The sequence below is a fragment of the Sus scrofa genome, chromosome 10, assembly GCF_000003025.6.
Source record: "Sus scrofa isolate TJ Tabasco breed Duroc chromosome 10, Sscrofa11.1, whole genome shotgun sequence".
Classification (NCBI taxonomy): Eukaryota; Metazoa; Chordata; class Mammalia; order Artiodactyla; family Suidae; genus Sus; species Sus scrofa.
The window spans coordinates 16,598,555-16,616,641 of NC_010452.4; the positions used below are offsets into that span (position 1 = coordinate 16,598,555).

At 37.6% G+C, this 18,087-nt stretch overlaps 1 protein-coding gene across 8 annotated transcripts in view; it reads right to left on the bottom strand.

Annotated features, from left to right (window-relative positions):
* The window catches only part of AKT3 (AKT serine/threonine kinase 3), a 300,281-nt gene that overhangs the window by 157,090 nt on the left and 125,104 nt on the right, over positions 1–18,087 (bottom strand). For all 8 annotated transcript variants that reach the window (XR_002336106.1, XM_021063994.1, XM_005667942.3 and 5 more), the window contains 1 exon segment: positions 9,254–9,379. Coding sequence is in view for 6 of the 8 variants with exons in the window: in XM_021063994.1 (XP_020919653.1) it covers positions 9,254–9,379 (126 nt within the window). In the remaining 2 variants the exon portion in view is untranslated.

Sequence of the window (18,087 nt, forward strand, 5' to 3'; positions counted from 1 at the left end):
ACACAGGTTTGATCCCTGGCCTTGCTCAGTGGGTTAAAGCTCTTGCGTTGCCATGAGCTGTGGTGTGGGTCACAGACGCGACTCGGATCTGGCATGGCTATGGCTGTGGTGTAGGCTGGCACCTGCAGCTGTGATTTGACCCCTAGCCTGGGAACCTCCATATGCTGTGGGTGTGGCCCTAAAAAGACAAAAACAAAAAATAAATTAAAAAAAAAAAAGAATTGCACTCAGTTCCTCTGAGGTCAATCCAGGGGTGCGGACCTTTCAGCTGCAGTGATGTCTTTTCTTCATCTTCCAGAAGGAGGCCATGGGCACGGTCTGGCGTCTAGCTCACCTTGTTTAGCTATATAAGAAAGACTAGCTTCTACAGATCCAAGTCCTCGGCATTAGATGAAACTGGGATTTTTCCCCAAACCAAACAAGAGCAGCTGGTCTCGACTTCAAGAGACTGTTGCAAACAGGTGCTACTTCAAACCTGTAATGGTCTTTAAAGAAAATTCAATATACTTGTTTCCATCCTACTCCAATGTAGGTTAGCTGGAGAGGGAAAGAGCCGCCATTCAACTCAACTGAGCAACTATTACTGACCATCTTCTATGTTATCACTTTTATTTGATAGCATTTATAATTTACAAGGTGTTCTCACATATATCATCTCCTTTAACCCTCACCATAATCCTGACGTGACCTCTCATGTTTAAAGAGGAGAAAAACGAAGATCAGAGAGGTTATGTAACTTGCCTAAGGTCACATAGCTAGTAAAGCAGTAGAACCAAGACTCAAACTCCAGTTTTCTGACTCCAAGTCCAGTGATCTTCCAGCATACCCTATCTTATAATAAGTGTTAGGGGAAATGCTTTCAGTGAGTTCACACAGTGATTACGTCCTGGAAGTTTCTCATTTCCCTTGATTCTACGTAAGGCCCCATACTAAGTTATATTCTGCTGAATGGGGCTAAGAAGGTAGAGATTAACTCGCGAGTACATCAGGAAAGAGGGTGAAAAGAGCAGGAAAGCTATTAGGGAACACACAGGTTCTGAAAGAAATCTGAGCAGGTCACCTGTAGGATTATAACAAAGGATGTATTAAAATCGTGAGATTATCTAACAGGAAATCCAAATGATACACACATACATTTGTGTTAATATAGGACCTGGAACTGCTCAAGTCTTTCAGAGACAGAGCGTTGTTCTCACATGTAGGAGCTGGATGTGAAATGCTAGATTACCACTGTCATAGCTATTAACATGGCATGACACATTTTCTTTTGTGCACATCTGTTGCATAATGCAGAAAAAAATGACGAAAAAGTAGAAATTCTGTGGAAAAATTTCTTACCAGATTAGTGTGATCTGAATGAGGAAGGAAATATGTGACTCAATACAGCATTATTACTCTAAAATTTTCTAAACACTATTTCCTTTTAAGTAATTTTTAAAAGGTTTTTCTCCACTATCAATTCTAAACTTGGTTTATGGGCTAAATTTTGCAAATACATGAATATAGTACCACTCATAAAAAGGAAGGATAGGAGGAAATTTTTATTAAATTTGCAGTAATTCACTTAAGTTTTAAGTAAGGCGTTCCTTACTGTGAGAGAGACTCACCTGTTACCAGATACAACTCTGCCTAAAAATTTGAATACAATTAGAGAAAAAGCACCAAATCTTCAAATGATCAAGTACGTAAAATGGTCTAAAAATCACTCAAAACAAAAACGGGGTTAGGAATGCCACATGCAATTGAACCTAATAAAATAAAACAATTGACTTCAAAAAATTGTATGGAACACTGAGGAATAACAGAAGAAAAAAAGGACTACTACTAAAATATACACAGTATAAACATAAGTATAAAAAATAATTCATCTTCCTCTTATGAAAAATGAAGAAAATTTAAGACTTTTCTGAGCCAGGTGGTATTTGCAAAGTAACTTTTTCTCTGAAGACGAATCTATCCTATGCATCACTTCTACATACTCTATAGAGAAGAGAATATTTGAAGGCAAGAGATCAATTGGGAGATTATCAAAATAATCCAGGAGGGAAATGATGAAGAACTGAACATCCTAGGATGACAGCAGTGAGGATGGACAGTAGGGAAAACAAGACAGTACCTGGCTGACGGACCGACCCACCGTGGGAAGAGAGGAAATGCTGGTCTATGGACGAATGCCTTCTACTGCACACAAAATCCAGACAGATTCTTTTTACATCAAATACTGATGTGGACGCTTACTGCTCAAAAGCCTCTGCTGGTTTCCAATGGGTTTCCATTCAAAACAAACTAGTACTCAAGATCTTTCACAATCTGATTACAATTTATCTAATCTTAACTTTTTTCTTCTCCACTGAAAATGCTCTATCCATCTAGAATACCGCCTAGACGCAAACAAGCCACTCCTTAACTCTGAGATCATGTATTTGCTGCTGTTGTTCACCTCACTGAGAAAGTCTTCCCTCTTCCAAAAACCTCAACATCACCTATCCTTCTGGGTTCATGTTAATTGTATCTCATGTATACATTCTTATCTAGTCACCCTACCTTACCTTCACCTATTCTCTCAGCTTCTATAGCATTTATTTTCTATAAAATCCATTTCATTCTTCCTCCCATTGCTATGTGCTCTAGTCAAATGTCCTTCAGAGTCAATGACAAATTCTTCCAACCAAAACTGTATTTTATACTCCTTTTAATATCTAGTATGGTTCTAATAAGTCCTTTAAAAGTAAGCTATCCTGATCTCTTATAATCCTTATATACTTATATGGTATAGGGTTTTTCTACAGTTATAGGATTGTTTTTCTAGGCTGTATCAATGTCTTATGTAAGACCAAGAATCAAGTCATAAGCTATTTCTTTATGCTCATGAACCACAATGAAAGCATTAATAGGAATCAACTGATTTTTCTACATATTTAAAATCTGATTCTAATATTTATTCAGAGGTAAAAATCGTTTTTGTAAGGTTAAGCCCCATCATTACCTTACTCTCTTTCAAAGAGAAGAAAAACAGGTTAGTGAGTCAACATTTCATGTCTTTTTAAAAATAGGCTCAATAAATGCATTTTTTTTTTTTTAAGGGATGGAAGAAAGGTTCAGAGAGGAAAGGAGTATTGCCAGGGTGGGCCAGTATCTGCACATAGAATAAGTGAGAATTCTAGGAGGTGCTCTTGGGGACAAGGGCTGGCCCTTTTCCCTTCCCACTACTATGTGTAGGAAGGATGAGATCAAAAGTAGGATAAGCTGCAAGACATTACAGCCACATATTCAAGTTTTCCAGTGAGCAACTGTTTCCACTTGTGAGTTGGGCTAATAATTGTCAAAATGTCAGAAACCACGACTACTAACCGGGTACACAAGCTGCTATGCTCAAAGTATCTATGAACACAGCTTCGCAATAGTGCTTGTATGTATCCTACATTACTTTCCAGTCAAAATGTAATATTACCTATGCAAAGATAAATCTCAAATTACTAATTTACCCAACAATAATTCTGATTAGAGATGTACTTTGAAAAAACATTATTTTACCTACATTTCTATAGTACTATATTTAGAAGTCACCTTCACGTATGGTTCATATATGATCCTTTCAAAAAAGGATAAAGGTCAAATATTATTGTCCACATTTTATAGTTGCTGAAGAGTTTGCATTCTGCATGCCAAAGAATATCTAGCAATTTAAGTTTTGGAATTCTGACCCAAAATCATTATCTCAAAGCTCTAGATAAGGAAAATGTCATAGAATGGAGAAGGGGCCGGGGTGGAGGGGCGGGATAACCTTTAAATGACAGTAGAGAAATTAGAGTTTTAATCCTGATACTTAACTACCACTACCAAGTAATGCAACCTTAAAAAGATCACTGGACTGTCAAAGGCCTCATTATTTTCATTTAAAACAGGAGAACTTTGAATTAGATGTTTTCAGACATTCATTCAAAAGTTATTAAACCCTAATATGTAGGCACTAGGAAGTCTAAGATTACCACCAGACTCTTTCCTCTAAAATAACCCACAGATTAGTGGGATGAGACAAACACACGAACAAGACAACGAAGAAACAATGTGATAAGCACCAGTCAGAATGGCCATCATTAATAAATCCACAAAGAACAAGTGCTGGAGGGGTTGTGGAGAAAAGGGAACCCTCCTGCACTGTTGGTGGGAATGGAAACTGGTACAGCCACTATGGAGAACAGTTTGGAGATACCTTAGAAATTTATACATAGAACTGCCATATGACCCCACAATCCCATGCTTGGGCATCTATCCAGACAAAACTCTACTTAAAAGAGACACATGCACCCGCCTGTTCATTGCAGCACTATTCACAATAGCCAGGACATGGAAACAACCCAAATGTCCACCAACAGATGACTGGATTCGGAAGATGTGGTATATATACACAATGGAATACTACTCAGCCATAAAAAAGAATGACATAATGCCATTTGCAGCAACATGGATGGAACTAGAGACTCTCATACTGAGTGAAATGAGCCAGAGAGAGAAAGACAAATACCTATGATATCACTTATAACTGGAATCTAATATCCAGCACAAATGAACATCTCCTCAGAAAAGAAAATCATGGACTTGGAGAAAAGACTTGTGGCTGCCTGATGGGAGGGGGAGGGAGTGGGAGGGATTGGGAGCTTGGGCTTATCAGACACAACTTAGAATAGATTTACAAGGAGATCCTGCTGAGTAGCATTGAGAACTTTGTCTAGACACTCAAGTTGCAACAGAACAAAGGGTGGGGAAAAAAAAATGTAATTGTAATGTATACATGTAAGGATAACTTGATCCCCTTGCTGTACAGTGGGGGGGGGGGGGATGCATGGAAGCCCATGCTCCTATACTAACTGAGCTATTATTCTGCCTCATGTTAAAAAAAAATAAAAAATAAAAAATAAAAATAGTGGAAAGGAAAGAAGGATTTTTTAAAAAATTAAATATGTGGGAAAATATAAATAATTACTTGATTATGCAAAATAAAAAAAAGAATGTGATAAGAACAAACGATATCAGAGGAGTACCTTAAAAGGGAATGAGGCTGGGGATTTAAATATCAATCGTCTTAAAGCATGAAAAAAAAATTATTCTGGCAAATAGAGGATAGAATGACATTCCAACCAGAGGGAACAGCATAAACAAAGGCTCAGAGTAGAAAAGCAGCAGTTTACATAGGGACTTATAAAGAGTATAGTACTGCCAAGTACAACTGGACAGCAGGAGAGAGAGAGGCAAGAGTTGAAAGCAAGGCCAGACTGAAGGAGATCTGCGTGACCTATTGAGGAAGCTGGACTTGATCCAGTAGGCGCTGAAGATCCAGGGCAGGGCTTTCACGAGGTAACAGCATAGTTAGGATTTAACTCAAGCAAGATCACTCTGTCCCAGAAGGAAGAGTATCAGTGGTAGGACTAGAGACAGAGCACCACAGCTAAGAATGTACAGTGGAGAGGATAAGGGCTTGTTCTTGGGTGATTATAGGGAAGGACAGTAAGTTCAAGAATTAAGAAGCAAAACCAGCAGGACTAGACATGAAACGAGAGTGAGGAAGATGTGAAGGGGGGAAAAGGGCCTGGACTACGTCCAGATTTCTGCTCAAGACAGACCTAAGGTAGTGAATACAGGCAGAAAAGGTGGCAAAATTATCTCCAGTTCAGTTTAGGATACATTGAGTCCAAAAAATATCTCGGTAGATGTGTCCAAGAGTCAACAGAATATAGTAACCTGATGCCCGGGAAAGAGGCCATTCCTGAAGATACACAAGTGAGGGCAAGCTGCACACCAGGAGTAGCTGAAACCTTAGTAGGAATGTGAGTGTGACCATCCAGGGGTAAGAGTCCTTGGCCAGAAGACACCTTGGCATCAAAATGCATGAAACAAGCAAAAGAAAACCAGGAGAGAAAAGCATACCAGAACACAATGGGAGAGATCATCCCGAGAAGGAAGTACTAGCCAAAACTGTAAAATGGACCTCAGATGTAAATCCAGGAGAAGAACAACTGAAAAATGTCCATGTGTCTTAGCAATTAAGTGGTCACTGAAGAACTTACTAAAAAGTGGTTTCAATCAAGTAAAGAAGAAAGCTGGACTGATATGACATGTAAGTGTCATTTAATAAGAAAAATGATACAAAATAACTTACTTATAAAACAAACGAACTCACAAATTTCAAAACCAATCTTATGGTTACCACAGGTGAAACCACTGGGGTGAAAGAATTGGGAGGATGGGAATAAGATACACACACCACTGTACAAAAGACATGATGATGGAGAACCCACTGCAGAGCACAGGGAAATCTACTCAGTCGTCTGTAATAACCTACATGGGAAAAAAGAATGGATATATTTACACCTATGCCTGATTCATTTTGCTGTACAGCTAAAACTAACAATAAGTCAACTAACTATATGCCAATAAAATTTAGTTTAGAAAGCAAGCAAGCAAGCTAGACGGTAGTGGATTGAGAAGTAGAAACAGGAGTTCCGATCGTGGCTCAGTGGTTAACGAATCTGACTAGTAACCATGAGGTTGCAGGTTCGATCCCTGGCCTTGATCAGTGGCTTAAGGATCTGGCGTTGCCACGAGCCGTGGTGTAGGTTGCAGACGTGGCTCAGATCCCTCATTGCTGTGGCTGTGGTGTAGGCTGGTGGCCACAGCTCCAATTAGACCCCCAGCCTGGGAGCCTCCATGTGCCTCGGGTGTGGCCCTAGGAAAACCGAAAAAAAAAAAAGAAAACGCGAAGTAGAAACAGTGAGTATAAAGATTGGGTTTTTTTTTTTTTTGGAAATTTTAAATCAAAAGAAAAGGAATTTAAAACTTAATGAAGACAGGAAACATTAATTCCAAGTCCCTTCTACTTTATTTTTTCATATGGACAAAAAGCCTATCTTGGTAAAATTTCATTGAAACCAAAGACTAAATGTGATGTACCATGTTTTAATTATCAGGAAAAGCAGGGGACTCATGGCTATCAGTAGAATATATGTATATAATTAACATTCCCCAACATACCTTAGAAACACCTTGTAAACTAATTTCTTTTTTTCCACATACTAAAGGGGGCTAGGACAAAAGGGAAACTACTGCCTAAAGTTACCCTCTCTCGCTGCAACTGTTCCTTCTCTTAACATCCCCTGAAAACATTCTCTGTTATCCTCTGCCTGGAATATCCTTCTCTTCAAATGGGCTGAATTCCGACTCCCTCTTCAAGGGCTTGCTCAAACCCCCCTCACAGAATCACTGGACGGCAGAGACCAAAAGGGCCTTCCACCGTCACTGAATCCAGCTGCTCTCTCTATGCGGATGAAGGAACTAAAGACCAGAGAGACTCAGAGAGTGACCTGCCCAAGAGCACACTCGGGGCTTTCGGTGAAGATGCAACTTGAACCATTTCCTCAGTCAGGGCCCATGTCACTACGCATTACTTACTTCCTCAGATAATTACCATTTATAAATCTATGTTTCTAATAAATCAGGCATTAAAAACAATCAATTTAAAATAGTGTAAGATCCATGTTAAACACATTCTGCAATTCGAGAGTTGGTCTTTAGCCTCACTTACCAGTTTGAGTCAACTACCCACAACTACTTGATTATACAAGATTACAGATGTCAACTAATGTTGATTTCATGGATAAGTTGACTGTCAGTCACTAAATAGGTTCTCTCCCCAAGAGCACAGCATTTATTTCAGCCTCTGCCAGTGGAAGTGTTGGAGCAGATGTTGGCAGACTGTGACATACAGTATGTCTTTAAAACTTGTTGGGGTGTGAAATTTCATAAGGTCAAAAAATGCTGCATTTTGAACAGCAGATACAGGAGTTCTGTACTTTATAAATTATTTCAGACAAACCAATAGGATTTGCTATTAAAACAGAGAAACTAAGAAACTACTGGCTTTAGGTTGGATATGGTAATATATGCTGCTCATGTTTTAAGAGCCAGTTTCTATTCCTTTAGAATGTCTGCTCAAAAGATCTTTAGAAAGAAAATGTGTTCTTAAGTCAATACAAAAACACAAGGTATTATTTCAATTGACAATAAGATTTTTAGAATACTTTTCTACTGTAAAGAAAGCCATAAATATCTAATGAACATTTTGGTGAAGAGAAAAATTATTTTCTTAATACATACATATAGTGGTATTCTCACTTTAAAAAAATTGAAATTTCCTACAGAAGAATCCACTTATATAAACAGATAATTTTTTTTTTCAGTTCGTATCCTCAGCATTCAAATGATGTCACAAACCCTTTGTTTTATTTTTTAAAAAATTTGTAAGACAGTATCCATAAAAAAGACTGGGGCTCTATAAAACGATAAAATGACTTCTATAACATTCACAGATTTTTACTATCTTGGATTTTCTGATGTTGCTATTTTATTGTACTTTCTAAATTTATTTTTTGCTTCAATTTTCCCTCATATCTTTTCTACATGTGGCTAATAGCTAACACACAACTAAAATCAAAATTAAGAAGGGTATCTGAAGAGTTTATCTTAGTTCAGACTTTAGCTCTTATGCAATTTTATTATAGCTTAACATAACTTTTAAAATGCTTTAATCCTGAATTAACATAGAACATCTCTTTTATTGATTAATCAGTAATCTGAACAGTCTGAAAGCCTAGTCGTAATTAAAATTAATTATCAACATTATCATTAATTAAAATCATGTTATCAACATTATGTTTTGTTCAAGCAAAAATATAATTTCTAAGTTTAAATTATAAATATCTTGTTAGATATCTGTAAGAAAGAAAAAATTAACTACAAACAGAAAATCTCCCCAGAAAATAATTTCTAATGTAAATCACTTGTTTCTCATCATACAATCAATCAAAAGAGCTAAGATCACAACAGGAAACTTTGATTAGAAATGCACTAAATACTGCCACATCTTATAACCAAGTTCAGTCCACCAACCAAGTTCAAAGGTCTTTATTTACACTTTGAAAAGAAAATCTTCTGGTATGTATTTGGGAAATTGTATTTATCACATTCAAGTTCTAACTCTAAAAAATATTAAACTATATGACATTATATAAGACCACATATTATCGGTAAGCCCTATGCTATAGAACCGAAATTCTATCAGAGCTGAAAATTTCTCTGGTATGAAATACAAACCTAAATTTTTTCCTAGGCTTTGCATCTATCCTAAGATATACTCACATGAGGCCATACAAATAAAATAAATAAATACAACGTGAATCAACAATTATAATTAACTTACTTGCTACTGAAAAGTTGTTGAGGGGATAAGGTAAATCCACATCTTGAGGTTTCTCTTTATATCCTATGAATGAGCCATCTGTCTTCAAAAGGAAATATCTTGGCCTCCAGTTTTTTATATATTCTCCTACATGAGGAAAGCATGCATGTTAATGCTAGGGAAAAAAATGAACAGCAGCTTTTATGTGAAAAATAAATTATGGTACAATATATGTCCCACAACACTGGCCTCCAAAAATTTAGATAGGCAATTTTCTTTTAACTTAGCTTACAAAAGAAAATACATAAGCCTGCAATTAACATTCAATAAAAACCCAAACATGTTTTGTTTTTAATGATTTCACACTTTGATAATTCATTTGCACCATTATTTCTTCAGAGAATCATTCATCTGAGTACACATTTTGTTCAGTTTTTCATATCAGATGGTTGTTAGCGTGTATTTTCAGCCGTTTTAGAAAGCCTTGGTAAATCATCCACACAGTATCAAGGAATTTCGATGAAAAACACTTATCATAAGAGGGACACGAAAAAGATGTTTCTCTTCCATGTACCAAAACTAACTGTGCCATTTTTTAGAAAGAAAGGGAAAAAGTCTATTCTCATTGTTAAATCTTGATCATAACTTCTTTCAACAACATTTTATTATTATGAATAGGAAAATAACTGCACAAATGCTGTAAACAAATCAAGGAAATGAAAGAACATGGGTTAATAGAACTTAAAAACCACACACACAATCATACACGCAAATGTAATAACTAAGAACACACAGCATAGTGCCAAGCACATAATACTCAGTAACTGTGTATTTTATCAGATTTTAATATAAGCTATCAATTTGCCACTAAAATATACATATTAGCAGTCAGATCACCATTTGCTTACTTCAGAGAGGATTCTATTTAATTTTAAACAACGCAGGTGCCCAATGATACTACTAAGAACTCAATGGCTACCTGGTCTAAATTTTCAGCTGTCTACTGGCTATATCTACCTGGCTAGCCAATCTCAAATGCTTCATCACAGTACTACAAAAATTTTAAAAGCAGTTCAACTTTCCCTACAAATCAGTTTCCCTTGACACCAGTCACCTAAGCTCAAACCTAACATCTGACTGTTCCCTCTCCTCTCCATCAGGAGCTAGGTCAGTATCACCTCCACAAGTCTCTCTGCTTAGCCACACCTGAACTGTCCTAACACAGCACATCTGCCAAATGCTAGGGCACTGTGAATGTGCCCCATTCTACTCATCCCCCTTCCACCCTAAAGCATCTACCACTGCCACCTAATTCTAATGCAGTATGTACTGCTTTGATTATATCATTTTCTGATCAAAAATACTGACTCCTTACTGTTTAAAGTATCAGCCTTTTAGTATAAATGTGAGCTCTTCCACACTTTCATAATATCATCTGAATATGTATTTTACGTGTGGAGTTATACTTCTGAATTGGCAATTCTCAAACTTCTTATCCCAAACCTCTTTAAACCCTTTAATTTTTTTTTTTTTTGGGGGTCTTTTTGCTATTTCTTTGGGCCGCTCCTGCGGCACATGGAGGTTCCCAGGCTAGGGGTCGAATCGGAGCTGTAGCCGCCGGCCTACACCAGAGCCACAGCAACGCGGGATCCAAGCCGCGTCTGCAACCTACACCACAGCTCACGGCAACGCCGGATCGTTAACCCACTGAGCAAGGGCAGGGACCGAACCCGCAACCTCATGGTTCCTAGCCGGATTCATCAACCACTGCGCCACGACGGGAACTCCCCTTTAATATTTTTAATACTTAAATATACCCAACAAATTTTTGTTTACGTAGATTATATCTATAATATTTACTGTGTTAGAAACTGAAAAGAAAATTTTAACTTTTATTACTTTCTTTAAAGGTAATAAACACCATAAACATGAATAATTTTATGAAAATAGCTTAATTTTCTAAAAATTAAAAAATTAGAGGAAGAAATGCTTGACATCTTTGCAAATCTCTAACTTAATCTTTGGCTTAATATAAGATAGCCAGATTCTCATACCTGCTTCTACATTTAACCTGTTACAGTATGTTGTTTCAGTTGAAATATATGGGGGGAAATCTGATTAAAACAGATTTGTGGCTAGAAAAGGGAAGAGTATTCAATTAGTTATGGATGTCTTTCCTTGATACTACACCAGCATTTAACAAGCAGTCATTTTCTAAAAGGTTTACTGCAATGTGGAATGTGAAATCATTATCAATGACCTTTCTTTCTGTCCTCTGCTATGTGAAGTCCGTTGGTCTGTATTTCACACTGAATGAGTTCTTTTACACTCTGTAGGACTCCAAACCATCACACACTGGTCATTTAGAGAACACTGGCCCATCAAGTTCACCAAATATTGACACATTTCATTACACAGTTATATTCATTATCACTACAAATCACATCAGGAAAGTAAGCACTTGGGAAGCTGGGAAGCAGGTATGTTCTCCAAAATTCTCCTTTCCACTTTAAAAGTCAGTTTTCACCACTGGCAGTAAATGCTGTCAGTTCTTTTCCCTTGAAGGGATATACTCCAAGTGCCCAACCTAGTTAGCGACTGCCACTGGACTGATGCTCAATAATAACTTACTAAATGAATATGCATATATAACATCCCCACAAATGCATAAGCACACAAGAGGAACTGAAGAGAAAGAAAAGGAAAACCTGAGACCCCCCCTTCTCACTTTGATTTCCTAAAAGATACGGCCCTAATGTGAAAAAACAGGCCTAATTTATAAAACCAGAATGCTAAACCCACAGTTCCCTTTAAAAAAAAGTCAGAATGGCCATCATTCATAAAGTCCACAAACAGCAAGTGCTGGAGGGGGTGTGGAGAAAAGGGAACCCTCCTGAGCTGTTGGTAGGAATGTAAGGTGGTACAGCCACTATGGAGAACAGTATGGAGGTACCTTAGAAATCTATACATAGAACTTCCATATGATCCAGCAATCCCACTCTTGAGCATATATCCAGACAAAACACTCCTTTAAAAAAGACACATGCACCTGCATGTTCATTGCAGCACTAGTCACAATAGCCAGGACATGGAAACAACCCAAATGTCCATCGACAGATGATTGGATTAGGAAGACGTGGTGTATATACACAATGGAATACTACTCAGCCATAAAAAGAATAACATAATGCCATCTGCAGCAACATGGATGGAACTAGAGACTCTCATACTGAGTGAAATCAGTCAGAAAGAGAAAGACAAATACCATATGATATCACTCATATCTGGTATTTAACATACAGCATAAATGAACCTTTCCACAGAAAAGAAAATCATAGACTTGAAAAAGAGACTTGTGGATGCCCGGGGGGAGGGAGTGGGAGTTTGGGGTTAACGGATGCAAACTACTGCTTTTGGAATGGATTAACAATGAGATCCTGCTGTGTAGCACTGGGAACTGTATCTAGACACTTACAACGCAGCACAACAATGGGAGAAAAAATTATGTATACATGTATGTGTAACTGGGTCCCCATGCTGCACAGTGGGGAAAAAAAAAGTGTGTTGGGGGAAATAAGAATAAAAAATTTAAAAAAAGTTGGTTAAAAAAATAAAGTTAGGGAGTTCCCGTCGTGGTGCAGTGGTTAACGAATCCGACTAGGAACCATGAGGGTGTGGGTTCGGTCCCTGCCCTTGCTCAGTGGGTTAACAATCCGGCATTACCGTGAGCTGTGCTGTAGGTTGCAGATGCGGCTTGGATCCCGCGTTGCTGTGGCTCTGGCGTAGGCCGGTGGCTACAGCTCCGATTCGACCCCTAGCCTGGGAACCTCCATATGCCACGGGAGCAGCCCAAAGAAATAGCAAAAAGACCAAAAAAAAAAAAAAAAAAAAAAAAAAATGAAGTTAACTAATTTTGAGTAATCTTAAAAAAAGTTTTCTTAATTGTACTTATTTTTCCATTCATATTTAAGTACTCCTATGTAAAATTTGAAACTATTTAGCTATTAATTTTCTCATCAGTGACATATATAGATACCAAATGCTACTATTTTAAAACAGTAACATTTGTATTGACACAAAATGTTCTAAGTTTCATAAGGTAAATAAGTAGTAGTTCAATACCTACAACAGAAAATGAAACAGCATTTTTTTTAATTTTAAAGAAAAAACTGAGACAACACCATTTCTTTGTACCCATTTTTTTTTTTATTTTTTAGGAGTTCTAAATAACCTTACCTTAAAAAATGTATAATTAAAAGAAATAATGTTCAACATCACTCATTATTAGAGAAATGCAAATCAAAACTACAATGAGGTACCATCTCACACTGGTCAGAATGCCATCATTAACAAGTCAACAAATAACAAATGCTAGAGAGGGTGTGGAGAAAAGGGAACCCTCTTACACTGTTGGTGGCAACGTAAATTGGTACAACCCCTGTGGAAAACAGTATGGAGGTTCCTCAAAAAACTATAAATATAAAACTACCATGTGATCCAGCAACTCCACTCCTGTATAGAGAAATGGATCATGAGCATGGTGAACAGACCTGTGGCTGACAGTGGGGAGGGGACAGGGAGTGGGATGCAGGGGGAGTTTGGGGCTGATAGAGGCAAACTATTACTTCTGCAATGGATAAACAATGGGGACCTACGGTACAGCACAGAGAAATATGTCCAGTCTCTTGGGTTGGAACATGATAGAAGACAGTACGGGAAAAAAAGAATATATAGATACATATACGTATATAAAGAAAGAATACTCCTTATCATTTCTAAGAATATCCTGTCTGCCACTAAATGTAAGTTCAGATGAAAGACAAAACATCACCACATACATTTCATGTTTTTTATTAAACCAATCTTAGGAAATTTAAAATATTTTACATGGTTTATGGCAGGGCTTCTGGTTGTCAAAATGTTCTTAAAAATAAACTTATCATGCACCCTTGCTACATAGTAATTATACCAAGACTCTGACAGAACCATTTATCCCAGAAAATTGAAAAGTCAAAATTTCCCTTCTTGATTAGAGAAAAATAAGCATTTCTCACAAAATTTTATTAATTTATTTGACTGTTAATCAACAGTTGTACTGTTACATTAAACTAATAGTGGATCTCAAATTTACAAAGAACTCCTGAATCCAATTTTTATTGTTATTTTTCGTCTATAATGTGAACTGACTTTCTGAGAAAGTACTTAGAGTGCATGCACATATTTATCAATTTGTTCTAAGGGCTGGGGACACAGTAGCAGAAAAAAAAAAAGCAAACACAGGGAATTCCCGTTGTGGCTCAGTGGATTATGAAACTGACTAGTATCCCTGAGGATGCAGGTTCAATCCCTGGCCTCGCTCAGTGGGTTAAGGATCTGGCAGTGCCATGAGCTGTGGCATAGGTCATAGATGCAGCCCAGATCTGGCATTGCCGTGCTGTGGTGTATGTCAGCATCTGTAGCTCCAATCTGACCCCTAGCCTGAGAACTTGCATATGCTGCAGCTATGTCCCTGAAAAGCAAAAAAACCCCATGGTCTCCAACTCATAAAGCTTCTATTTCAGTGTTATACCAGATTTCAGACGCCCTCTAAAATTTGGAGAAGGGTTCTGAATATTTCCTGAAAGCAGACCCTTTTTTATAGATTTCTATAAACATTCTCAAGTAAAGCTCATATAATAGCACAATGTGTTAGCCTAATTAAATATTCATCCTCTAGTTCCAAAAATGGAACTAAGGCCCAAAGAAATGGACCTTACAGAGGACACTAACTCATAAAGTATTAATAAAACAGAAAATTAAGCTTCTTGCCACCTTCTAGACCCAGGTACAGAAGAAGGGTGATATTCCTAGTTTAAAAGAATATAAAAAATTATAGCTTTTCACAGCATCTTGGCAAGAGACTGTGCACACTGCCGGCAAAGTAGAATGGCTTCTGCAGCACTGGAGATCCCAGGAAAACTGGGTCTTGCCCAGCTGGTCATGGAAAAGGAAGTGAACACTTTTCTCACTCAGTTGAGGCAGAGAGTTCAAAATACGGCACATCTTCTCAGGCTGTTCTAAAAACAGGACCCTAAAGTCTTGGCTTTTACAGGGCCAGGTGCCTAGATTAAAAGTACGCTTTCTGCCACCAATTCTTTTACGATCGATTGCTAAAAATCAATCACATCTTATCAGCACAGCATCTACACCTAAGTTTATACCTGCTACACTAAAACTAAGTTGCATCATTCTTTCATTTGTTTTGTTTTGTATTTTAGGACCACGCATGGCATATGCAAGTTCCCAGGCTAGGGACTGAATTGCAGCTGTAGCTGCCGGCCTACGCCACAGCCACAGCAAAGCAGGATCCAAGCCATGTCTGCAACCTACAGCATGGCTCAAGGCAAGGCCAGACCCTTAAGCCACTGAGTGAGGCCAGGGATGGAACCTGAGTCCTAATGGACACTAGTTGGATTTGTTACCGCTGAGCCATGACAGGAACTTCCTGCTTTCATATTTATAGTCCATAGATTTCAACTAACTTAAGAGGCAGCCTCGTTATAATGGGGAGAAAGTCTGGTTAAATAAAGCATTTATGGGATACCAAGTTTTCTGAAGAGATTATTTTATGGGTAGCATCAATATACACCGGAAATTTGCATGCACTGTCATGATAAACCTTCAGCAAACACTAGTCATACCTGGATAAGATACCATCACAACTTTCTATCTTAATGGATGCTTCCAATTCTTTCTCATACTCCTTGGCTGGAGGCTTTATGTATTTTGAAGTATGCTATTACCAATATCAAAACACATTTTCCAAAAAGATTTCTGCTATTTTGGCTTCTGTAGTAGACCAAATGGTGAACCCCAAAAGATATGGATGCACCCTAATCCCTGGAACCTAGGAACATTTATTGGCAAAAGATGTGATTAAGTTAAGGATTTTGAGAAGCTTATCCTGGATTATCTGGCTGAGCCTTAAATCCAATTACAAATATCATTGTAACAGTGAAGCAGAAGATGTGACATACAGAAAAGAGGAAGAGGCAATGTGACCATGGAGACAGAGAGTAGAGTGATGACCACAAGCCAAGGAACACATGAAGACACCAGAAGCTGGGAGAGGCAAGGGATGGATTCTCCTCCAAAGTCTCCACAGTTACACCTGGATTCTCACTTACACCTGCTGCTACCTTAATGCTAACTTCTTGCCTCCAGAACTGTGAGAGAATAAACCATTGTGGTTCCAAGGCACCCAATTTGCTGTAATTTGTGACAGCAGCTTGAGAAAACTAACGCAGCTTCTCAGCCCTAAACCCAACAAAGGCTTGTTTATAGATACCCAAACCTCCCCCCAAAAAGACAAAAGAACCTCCCAAAAACCCTACTGATTAAGTTCTTGGCATGAGCAGTACAGAGACCCATAGTTAATATCTTCTGCATGAAAAGGGAAAAATCCACATCACTCCTATAAACAGAAGAGAATCCTATCTATGAAATGGGGAGGTGGAAGAAGCTGTTTTATTTAGTTATATATAATGACTTCAGATTCTGGACTTTTGTCATCTTTCTTACCTTAATAATTTACTTCTAACAATCTCAAACTGAAATTCTGGTTTCTGTAATAAATATAGGTGATATAGCTTTTAAAATTACCAATGGCCACTCATACTTGCTTAGATATAGGCTTCAAAGCTCATCGCTGGCTAAGAAGGTGAAGGTATTTTCACAGGTATGTCAAGAAAGAGGCAGTATTGTTATGACTCATCATAAAGCTGAAACAAATATCAACTTAAAATTCCTGAGAATATCCAGCTTTTTATACTGTATTTCTATTTTTAATCATAACCTAAGTTTTTAAGATGTATTATTGTTTGTCTTTGTCATCTCTGAGGGATAGCTTGAGTTTGAATCCCAACTCTTCCATTTATGACCTGCAGGAAATTAACCTCTCTACACCTCAGTTTCCTCATCTGAAAAATGAGAATCATAACCTACCTGAAGAGTTTGTAAGGACATAATGCAAAAGGATTTAGAACATTACCTGGCATACAGCAAGTGTTAGATTATTTTAAAATTATTAAATGAGGAGTTCCCGTCGTGGCTCAGTAGTTAATGAACCCAACTAGGAACCATGAGGTTACGGGTTCGATCCCTGGCCTCGCTCAGTGGGTTAAGGATTTTGGCATTGCCAGGAGCTGTGGGTGTAGGTTGAAGACATGGCTCAGATCTGGCATTGCTGTGGCTCTGGCATAGGCCAGTGGCTACAGCTCTGATTAGACCCCTAGCCTGGGAATCTCCAAACGCCAGAGATGTGTGGCCCTAGAAAAGACAAAAAAAAAATTATGATTTCTAGTATTATCATTTACAATCCATCTACAACTGCATATCAAATATCCTACTAATCAAAATAGCACTTATTCAGAAGAATTAACATAAATGAGGCAACAGTGATAAATTTACTCCCGTCAGCAGAAAAAAAGTCTCTTTAGCTAGTGTCAGGTATATAATACTTGAGTCCTGTGTAAAGGAATAAAAAAGGTTATCCAATATAAAAACATAGCACTAATTTAATATTTTACCTCTTTTTTAAGATAGGGGTAGAACAGCTATCAGAGGAGTAACTAATTTTCCAAAGAAAGAGCAAACATCCTAGATCTCTCTGAATTAGCTCTATTAAATGACATACACAGGGTATATATACTATCATGGAAATGTAAATGTTTTAAGAATTTCCAAAGGAGTGCTTTAAACCAAAAAATGACAGCTTTCAATAAAAATAAATTTATGTGACTTTAAAAAGCCATTAGTCTTTATGAGTCCATTTTTATCTAAGACAAAATGAGGTTTGATGTTAATTTCAGTATAAA